Source organism: Monodon monoceros, unplaced genomic scaffold (assembly GCF_005190385.1).
Source record: "Monodon monoceros isolate NGI ecotype Baffin Bay Population unplaced genomic scaffold, NGI_Narwhal_1 Super_Scaffold_6, whole genome shotgun sequence".
In the NCBI taxonomy this organism is placed as follows: domain Eukaryota; kingdom Metazoa; phylum Chordata; class Mammalia; order Artiodactyla; family Monodontidae; genus Monodon; species Monodon monoceros.
The window spans coordinates 16,293,783-16,304,620 of record NW_021703783.1 but is presented as its reverse complement, the minus strand read 5'-3'; the positions used below and the strand labels follow the sequence as shown (position 1 = coordinate 16,304,620).

The 10,838-nt window shown below is 34.7% G+C and overlaps 1 protein-coding gene across 3 annotated transcripts in view; it reads right to left on the bottom strand.

Moving 5' to 3' along the window:
- Positions 1–803: 803 nt before the first annotated feature.
- The window catches only part of SLCO1C1 (solute carrier organic anion transporter family member 1C1), a 57,698-nt gene continuing 47,663 nt past the window's right edge, over positions 804–10,838 (bottom strand). The window contains exons 12-15 of one of the 3 annotated variants that reach the window (XM_029205993.1): positions 10,328–10,512; positions 8,486–8,550; positions 3,099–3,216; positions 804–1,315 (exon numbers count right to left, since the gene is read on the bottom strand). In XM_029205993.1, the coding sequence (XP_029061826.1) occupies positions 1,093–1,315; positions 3,099–3,216; positions 8,486–8,550; positions 10,328–10,512 (591 nt within the window). In that variant the 3' untranslated portion in view covers positions 804–1,092. Of the gene's footprint in view, positions 1,316–3,001; positions 3,217–8,485; positions 8,551–10,327; positions 10,513–10,838 lie in introns of all 3 variants that reach the window. The other 2 variants (XM_029205995.1, XM_029205994.1) reach the window with 2 other exon arrangements.

Genomic DNA, 10,838 nt, shown 5'->3' with positions numbered 1-10,838 from the left:
CTTCTAGGGTGCAGCAGTGGTGGAGGAAGAAAGACATAACACATAGTAGAGCTGAAGATTAAAGATGGTGGACTGCTGAATCTACTAGTTCCAGTGAGAGCAGGACCAGGAAGCCAGTGAACAGGAAATGCCTGGCATGACTTTTTCAGTTACAGAGAAACAGAGCTGTCTGGCAGACTGTACCAATGGCACCACCCTGCCCAGAAGCCTTGTGACAGATGCCAGGGAGAGCACCAAAAGGGACCACACCATCACTCACCCCATCACCCTGTGTTCCTGTTATAACATCTAAGTTTATTGTAGACTTTCAGAAATTCACTATCAAATATATTTTAGGACCACATCACAATCATAAGTCTGGAGCTGCTTATATACATTAAAATGTGGGCAGTATTTAACAATATGTTTTACTCCATTGAATTCATAGAAAGACAGGAAAGCATATTAATATTAATTTTATTACTTTACAACTATGGTCACTTAAAATCTCACACATAAAATACATGCAGAAGAGTTCGTAATGGTAGAAGAGTTAGTAATTCAAAATTCAAATCCTCCAAGATCTTTTACAAATATACATTTCTATATCAATTATTGTATTTCAAAAGAAAGAAGTAGCTTAAAACGAAATCTTCCTCTACATGTTCTGACTCCATCCTAACATCATCATTAAGGTGATATTTGAAGGAGACCAAGATGTCGTTTAATTTTTTTAAAGTATTCTCTTATCCTAGGCAAGTATCTCAGTTTAGAAATTACTTTACACATAGCCATTAAACTATAGTGACAATTGTTCTACTAGGAGTACAGCTAATATATCAATGGGCACAGGCAAAGTTAAGCAGAATGAGTAAATAATATAAGGAATTGGTTTATAAATTAAAATATTTAAGATTAACTTTACCATCTACACCTTCTGTAACATGATTAATTATATTTGTTATCACGTACATTATCTAATACTTAGGATCAAAAACAAAGTAGACATCTTTTTGAAAGGAGAAAGAATTTACGCATTTAAAACCCTTTTGATTAAAACTTGCTTGCAGAATTTCCAGAAATTGGAAAACATGCCTTCAAGTCATCATTTGTCTAAAGCTGCGTTTCTTTGCCTGGCCAATAGCTGGGTTGTAGCAAATGATCACTGGTCGTACAGTTTTCCTTACTGATTCTTGTAGACTCCATTGTTCTTTCTCTCTTGGTTCTGAAGCTTCTGTGTTTTGAAACATACTTTTTCTTTAAAGTGAAAAGTACTGCAATACTTAGGAAAATGGACATTGTGCCAAGGATCATGGTTAGTCCCAGATACATGTGTCTAGAAGAAGAGAGAATGTCCATCTTAATTATGGCAACTATCCAACTTTAAATAAAATGTAATAATATCATCCAAAAATATCAATATCAATAAAACTATCATAGGATGGTTTTAAGAATGCAGATTCAGTGGCTATAAAAGACCTTTCTATGAACATTTGACAGACTATTGAAGGCAGTAAGCTAATATAAAGCAATTTTAGTAGTACCATCATTTTCAGTCACTGATAATTATATAATCCGTCCCATCCTCTCTGTAAATTATTCCCTTAGACCAGGTAACTATATCCCTGTTTGCCCAGAACAGTCCCAGATTATGCTAGTGTTGTCCCAGTGTAGTTTTTAATAGTGCCCCCTTTCACCCTCAGGAGTACCCAGGTTTGCATGATAAATTATGTGGTTACCCTCCCCTCGAAGCTTGCCCAAATTCACTTCTACGGAAAAACTGCAAGAAGCAACATTAAGGGGAAATCAGAGCTCTCAGTAGAGTAGACTGACTTAAGAACAAACCAGAGGTTTCAATCCATTTCTTCCATGAGTAGCCTTTAGTTCTACATTAGATTATAAGACACAAAGGTTTGAAAGGACAGGTTAAATGATTCATGCTGGTTACCTTGTATGTACACTCATAGTCTCTGATTGAATTACATTGTCTTTGCACTAAAATACAGCCTTAGTAAATGTGAATAAAGTGTCAGTTCTCCTCATAGATCAGGTCCCTTTCAAAGACCAAATAAATTTCTCAAATAACATCAAAGCCTATTAAGTCAAGCAAATTTATTTGAGATGGTCGGCTAAATTCACAGCCAACTTCCAACTTACACAGTTCAGCACCAAGTTTATTTCTCTAGAGAATACTCAGCTTGTAAAGTGAAAAAAAAAAATCCTTCTTGCTTTTAAGCCATTGAAGTATTGCTTTAAGCAATAAGGAAACTAAATGTTTGATGAATTGAACTGAATGATACCATAGTGAAAAAAACCCATGCCCTCAACCCTATACACACTCACACACACAGAGAAAACCTTTTACTTTTATGCATTTCAAGTACTGGAATAATTGAACATCAGTTTGGCAATAAAAGCCGGACAGATTTACAGCCAAATCCAACTCTTGCCCAGAGGGATTATATCTGACGTAAATGGGACAGTTTGGCTCAGTTTGAAAAAGAATAGAATTAAACCCCAAATGTGACCTAGATTTAAATGCTTCTGAGTTTCAGGGAATTAACTCACTTGTGTGCACAAACTTTGAAAATTCTACTCTATTCTGAAATCTTATGTCTTTTTTCTTATATATTTTTTAAATGATTACTCATTTAAAATGGGAGTCAAGATTAAGAATGGGGGAAAAACGAAAGATCTAGCCAAATAATCAGATAATAATAGAATTATTCTATAAAACAGAACAAACTTTTTTAAAAATTTATTTTATTTTTATTTTTGGCTGCGTTGGGTCTTCGTTGCGGTGCGCGGGCTTCTCATTGTAGTGGCTTCTCTTATTGCAGAGCACGGCGCACGCGGGCTTCAGTAGTTGTGGCACACGGGCTTAGTTGCTCCACAGCATGTGGGATCTGCCTGGGCCAGGGCTCGAACCCGTGTCCCCTGTATTGGCAGGTGGATTCTTAACCACTGCGCCACCAGGGAAACCCCAGAAAAAACTTGTTGATTAGACTCTCCTTTTCCTTACAAGCAATGAAACTACATGAGGATTATTAGTGCCAATTGCATTGTGCAAACCTGGGATGTGGTAGCCGTGAGATGTGGGAATGAGTTTGATACGGTACCTAAAAGCATTTGAGTCATATAATCTGCAGGATCCTCTACTTCCACATCTTTTAAATCCCCATTTGAGGCATGAAGTATCAATCAAAACTCCAAAATATACGGGAGCTGGGATTCCTGCTGTGAGAAAAACAAATAATTGCTACTAAAAATATACGCATATCTTTTTGGTTAGCCTATAATGAATGATTCTCGGAAACCACAGTCAGTCCAAAACTCACTGCTTTGGAGATGACAGGGCATCTGTAGAAAACCAGAATATGTCACCCCAAAATATGCCTCTGGTATAAAGATTATTTTGAGCTGATAATTTTGAGAAGCAGAAGTCATAGGAGAAGCTCTGAAGACACAGCATAAGTTTCCTTTTTGTAAGGAAGATGTACATTTACAAAGGAAAATATTTGCAAGGGTCTCTCCCTTTCTGTACCAGGATGAGAAGAATTCCAGATTCAAAAAAGAGCTAAGTGACCCTATTTTGCATAAAATCCTGTAAGCAAGAAGATCACATAAAGACATCTAACAGTCAGTTTAGATTATTTGGTATCTTAAAAATTCTCTTTATATACATTGTCCATCTAAATAGATTATTTGCCACTGAAAAACATTTAGGTGATAACTAACTTTACATTGCTCTTAATAATGTGAAGATGTTCCTCAAGATTCAAATGCTTGCCATCTTCTGTATGTTTTAAATTTTTCATAATGGGAAATTCAAACATTCACAGAATTAGAGAGGATGATGTAATACAACCTCATGTACTGTCACTAACTTTAACAATCATTGATATCAATATTTTGCCACTCCTGTGTTATCTCTCTCCAGTCCCACAACCCAACGTGCATCCAGAAACTATTTTTTTTTTAATATTTTAAGAGGTACCTCAGATACCACGTCATTCTCCTTATATGTATCTCAGAACACATCTCTGACATTTTAAAAAATATATCACTCTGCCATTTAACACATGACACATTTTATAATTTCTTTAATCCTATCAAAAATTCACATTCAAACTTTTCTGAATGTCTTCAAGGCATTGTTTTAGAGTTGGATCATTCTAATCAGGATTCAAACCAGGTAGGCAGGAATAAAGAGGTAGACATAGAGAATGGACTTGACATGGGGTGGGAGGGCGAAGCTGGGGCGAAGTGAGAGTAGCACTGACATATGTACACTACTGAATGTAAAATAGTTGGCTGGTGGGAAGCAGCCGCATAGCACAGGGAGATCAGCTCTGTGCTTTGAGATAACCTAGAGGGGTGGGATAGGGAGGATGGGAGGGAGGCTCAAAAGGAAGGGGACATGGGCACATGTGTATGCATACGGCTGATTCGCTTTGTTGTGCAACAGAACCTAACACAGTACTGTGAAGCAATTGTACTCCAGTAAAGATCTATTTAAAAAATTTTAGTTGATGGCTCTTTATATCAGCTTCTTCTCCAACTTTTTTTTTCATACTAATGATTTTTGAAGAAAGACATTTGTCCTGTAGAATACGCCACAGTCTGGATTTGACTGATTGCTTCTTCCTGACGTCATTTACTTTGTTCTCCTATCCTTCATTTCTCCAATAACCTGGTAGTTAGCTCCTGCATAGACTCTGGCAGGAACAAGGCACAGGTGGTTCTGTGTGTTCTGGCAGAAGTCACACGCTGTCTACTTGCCACTCTTTGTAATGTTAAAATGGATCTGAGACTCAGGCTATGCCCTCCATTATGAAGTTTTTCATCCATTTTCACCTATAGCTCTCAGCAAATGTTGATGAGGTTGCAAAACAGATGGTTAAAAATTATATTATTCCTTGTGTAAAATTATTTAGGATTTTTCTATAAAAGAGAATTTTCCTTCATGACTATTTGATTACTTCGAAGTATAGTTTTTTTCGAAGGAAATATAGAAGGAAGGCAGGATAAATGCTCAATTCTTTCCATTTATCAGTTTTAAAAATAATGAATTGGTGCCCTAGTAGTCTCCAAAGTTTTTTAGGTATCATTACAGATTTACGTCTTTTTATATATTCACTGTATTTCAAGACATGGCAGATATTATAATGATTAGCTATGTTATATATTAATTAATATAATAATATTGTTTATATTACATATATTATTTTCAAATTATCTCACCTTAGGCCAAGCTCCTCAAATTGGTCCTGTGTCCTTTTGACATATCCCTTTGATAGCTTTCTCACTTTCTTGCACAAAAGTTGTCCCACAATCATCTTATGTATTTTCTACCCTAGACCTTGGTCAGTTCTCCAAGGTGCTGTGGTTTCTTTATTGAGGAATGATATTTAGATAGCACAGATTCATTGCTATGGGTGCTCATTTCTCCTGGGTTAAATAGATTCTAGATTTTTCAGGAGACAGAGTTATAAGATACACATTATTTTAAAATAAAGCTATATGAGTTCATATTAACATTTTAAGTTTAAATTAAGAATGAGTTTTACTTAAATATTTTATTTTATGCTTTTATCGCTTTTCTATTATGCTGAAAATATTGATTCCTAATGATATTAACATAATATCTTATTTACTTTAACCTGAAAATACACAATAGTTTTAACATAACAATGCCAAAGTTAGTATTAATGACAAGACCATAAAATGTACTGAAGCAATGGGGATTTGGTAATAATTCTATTTTCCATGTAGTTTAAAGTTTTTTTCTGTATGGTTATGTCACCCATGTAATATAGAGTTAGTTTTGGTTTGTTTTAAAAATTTCTTTGGTTCTGTTAATTTAATTATTTTAAATTATATAAAATTTTTGCATGCTTTCAAATTAAAAATTATACAACAGTTACATTTACAAAGTCTCATTTCCATCCTGTTTTCTCTCCCCTTTTTCCTTTCTTCCCTAACAGGTAAAGTTTTTATAAAAATAGTATTAGTTTTTAGTTTATGCTTCCATTGTTTCTTTTTGTTAATAAGAGCAAATACCTCTGTGTGTGTGTATAATATTTCCACCTTTCTATACTTACACCAAATGCATCACTATATACATTGTTCTACATTTTGCTTTCTTTCACTTAAAAGCATATACTGGAGATCACTTGATATGAATTGTGTCCCTCCAAAATTCATATGTTGTAGCCCTAACTCCCAATGTGATTGCATGTGGAAAAAGTAAGAAGATAATTAAGGTTAAATGAGGTCATAAGGGTGGGGCCCCAATCTGATAGGAATGGTGTCCTTATAAGAAGAGGAAGAGACACCAAAGGTCTCTCTCTCTCTGTGCACTGAGAAAAGATCCAGGGAATGAACAGTGGGAAAATGGCCATCTGCAAATAAGGAGGAGAGGTCTTACCAGACACCAACCCTATTGGCACATTGATCTTGGACTTTACAGCTTTCAGAACTATGAGAAAATAACTTCCTGTTGTTTAAGCCCCTCAGTCCAGGGTGTTTTGTTATGACAGCCAGTACTGACTAATATACTTGGTAACATTAGAGAGAGATTTTCCCCATTTGTCCATACAGCTGCATGATATTGTATTATGTGGGTTTACTATAGTTTATTTAACCAGCTCCTACTGATGTACATTTAGACTGCTTGTAGCCTTTTACTATTGTAACTAATGTCACAGTGATTGAACATCCATAAGATTAGTATGAATCCATAAGATTCATACTTTTGCTAACACATTTTTGACATCAATTCCTAGAAGTGGGATTGCTAGGTCAAAAGATAAGTAAGTCTATATGTAATTTTGTTAGTTATTGCCAAATATCCCTCTCCAGAAATAGTATAATTTTCATAACAGCAGTGTATAAGTGTATCGATTTTCTATTTGTATTGTAATACATGACAAACAACATTTGGTAATTTGCCTATCTGATAAGTAAGAATCAGTATCAGTGTAGTTTTAATTTGTACTCTTCTTATTATGAGGGGTCTTTACCATCTTGTTATATATTAAGAGGTATTTACATTTATTTTTCCATGAAATGGTTGTTTATATCTTTTACCCCATTTTCTCTTAGGGTGTTGATCTTTTCTCAGTACTTAGGCGTTCTCCTTATAATAGGGATATTAGCCACCTGTCTGTTATATACATTGAAAAAAATTGTATGTAGTTTGTCATTTGCTTTATGATATTTTTGTCATTTTCAAGTATATATATTTTTTATTTTTTATACAATTTTGAAGGTTACTTTCCATTTATAAAATATTGGCTACATTCCCCATGTTGTATAATATATCCTTGAGCCTATCTTTTACCCGGTAGTTTGTGTCTACCACTCCCTCACCCCTATATTGCCCCACCACCACTGGTAACCACTAGTTTGTTCTCTATATCTGTGAGTCTACTTTTTTTGGGTTATATTCACTAGTTTGCTGTATTTTTTAGATTCCACATATAAATGGTATCATACAGTATTAAGTATATTTTCATTTTTATGGAATCAACTTTATGAATTATTTCTTTTACTTGAGATCTTTTTCACACTGTAGGTTATATCTATGTTCTCAAAGGGAGGTAGATAGATTAATTACAGCCAGGGATGTACTTCAGGCTCAATAGCCTTTTTTCTAGATAATCTCTGTTTTTATATTGTAGAATTAGAGCCAGCCATGATGGCTTAAACCTCCATTTTTGTTGTTTTCCCAATTTTATCAGGATTATATTCTATCTTCACATATATCCATTTTTATATCAAGATTTATGTAAACCACATTTATATAAAGCTCTGAATTTGTTTTTCTTCCAGGTAGCTCCTCTCTGTCAAGTTACAGAGGAACATTTACAGTGGTTTTTACTATCTTCTTTAGAATATAAACTCTTTAAGGACAAAAACCTCATCTAACTTAATCACTCTGTTTTTTATGGGTTTTAACTAATGAATATTGAAAAATCTGGTAGTCAGAAGAAATCATTCCTATTACATTTAACAAATTGTGAATTCAAATCCACACTTTGTTTGAATGATCTTATCTTTCTACCAATGATATCTCCTAGTATTGAGAGTAGCTCAAAAGAATTCCTTCCATCTAATAACTTGAAAAATTATATTTAGACTTCAGCTTTTCTTACTGATTTAATTTTTGCTTTCCTCTCAGAGGGCTCTTTCATAACAGCAATGGATTTTTTGACACTAGACCCATGCTAGATGAGACAAGATTGTTAAAAAATGCCACTACTCTTATAATCACTTTATCATGGGTACAGCATTGGTTCTCAATATTTCTGAAAAAAAGGAAGAGAGTAGTCAAGGAAAAGAGGGAGGGAAGAAAGATATGAAGGAGGGAAGAAGATTAAAAGAACAGGGATCTACTACTGACATCATTTAGTTATGTGTCATAATTCTGTAAAGATATTTAGAAAATTATTCAAAATACACTTGTAATGGCTACCATAATTAAAGCATAGATTATACTTACCAAGAACTCTTACTGCTAAGGTGTAGATACCCAGGGCAAAAGACTTAAGTTGTGGCTTAATGCACCTAAAATCAACAAAAGCATTATGATAAAAAATATAATAGTACATTAAAGCAAATAGTAATGTCAGTGATAATCTACTGAACACACATGAAATGATGTTAGAATTCAAGTAGCATTTATGGAGAATCCACTAGTATTCTAGCATAGGGAAAGCAAATTATGTAAAAGCCTTGTTCCATTATATGCAGTGTATCGAGGAATTTATAGTTAATATTTCTAAAAGGTAAATCACTCTTACATGACATATTCAAATGGTGTTAGGTAAAGTAAAATCAAATTTAATCAGTAAAATAACAAGGACTCACAGGGAAAAAAACTCTAAGAAATTATAAGAATTTGAGGCACAGTAAAGGATTAATAACCTATAACTAGTTTTTGTGGGGTTTGGTCTAAAAGCACAGGACCCTATTGACTCAAGTTGAATCAGAATAATTGTGACATGCTAAGTGTTTTTGCTAAATAGTGGGGACCTGAATTTACCAGTCAAGTACAAAAGTACCTAAAATAACAAGACCATCCTTAATATGACTGTATAACTTTAACTGATGGATTGGCCTATAGATTTTAGATGTATAATCATGAGGATATATAATAACTACTGAGTGTTAACTATGGTAGTAAGTTCTTCATATGTATAATATTTAGCCTCTGCTTTAAAAGAGTCTAAAATTACAACTCTTCCCCTTGAAGCAAATGACATTTTCTTCTGACATCAAAATAAAGTGTGGTGCATTTGAGGAACTGGTGGTAAGGAAAATTCTTCCTCTATTGGCCTGATTATTCACTTGACCCAGGTGACTACTTGGCACAAGGTAAGCAAATGTTGGAGAAATAGGTACCCATGAAGAATGATCCTGGTCTGAGAATTCTGGGGCAATGCTTTCCCATCAAACCCATGTTTCCATTTGAAAGCATCAATATCTCATGTTCTCCTTAAACCCTTTTACAAAAACAGATTGCTGGATGTTAGAACCTATCTTCTGTAGATCTTTCCTAATCAATTTCTATAATATAAGTTGTGGGAAATTAAAGCTATATACAATATTTTGATTACTTTCGTTTTAGAAAAACTTAATATCCATCTTTTGATATATGAATTAATTTCAGAATCACATAATCCATCTCAAAAGATTGATTTACAATAAAATTTGACTTTTCATGTTTAACAATTTTATCGAAATTTGTAATATCTTTAGGTGATTTCGATCAGTTGTTTAACAGTAATACTTACAACACTAATTCAATAAGGAGGAAAATTTTATCACTGAAAATACTTGTTACAAAACTATTTTTTTTTTTTCCCCCGCAGTATGCGGGTCTCTCACTGCTGCGGCCTCTCCCGTTGCGGAGCACAGGCTCCGGGCACGCAGGCCCAGCGGCCACGGCTCACGGGCCCAGCCGCTCCGCGGCATGAGGGATCCTCCCAGACCGGGGCACGAACCCGTGTCCCCTGCATCGGCAGGCGGACTCTCAACCACTGCGCCACCAGGGAAGCCCAAAACTAATATTTTAAAATTTGAATTTACTTATATATTTTATCGAGATCTAGGATAGGAGAGCCAATAAAAAGTGTTCAAGCATAAATTATAACAGAAAAACTTCTATTCAACCACATTATCTATATAAAAACCTAAAGTGGGAAAAGCATAAAAGTAGAACAAGTTTCCTAAGAGAGCTGTAAGGAATCATCATGATTCCACAGAGCAGCGTTTGAAATCACTGCTGTAGATGGTCACAGTATGTCATGTTAAAACTGGGGCAGGGAGAATCAGTGTTCACCTCAGAAGCAATATGTATCCAGGTATCCCGCCTAGAGATAAAGTATAGGATGTGATGACTGAAATTACAAGGAAATACAGAAACATTTCGGGACATCCATTATCTTTTTGACATCTGCCCACCATGCCTGAGGAATTTCCTGATTTTGAGGCGGCAGTTCCCACACAGGTGCAGTTATTAAATGTCTGTAACACAATAGGGGAAAATAAAATTACTGAGGTAACTTGTATATAAAATTAAAGACAACTCTTTATTTTAAAAGAATTTATAGTATACATTTATTTCATAAACAATGGGGAAGTTTTTATTTTTCTGTGTTAGAATATATCAAGCAAAGCAAAATCTAGAGAGACATTTCATTATCCAAAGAGCAGATGGTCTACAAACTATTGAACCTATAGAACCATCTCCAAGCAAATCCCACCAAAGCCAACAGTACCTTATGTTCTTCTCTACCACTTCGAAGTCTAAGCCACCAGTTTTGCTTGCTTTGATTATCGCAATGGTCTCT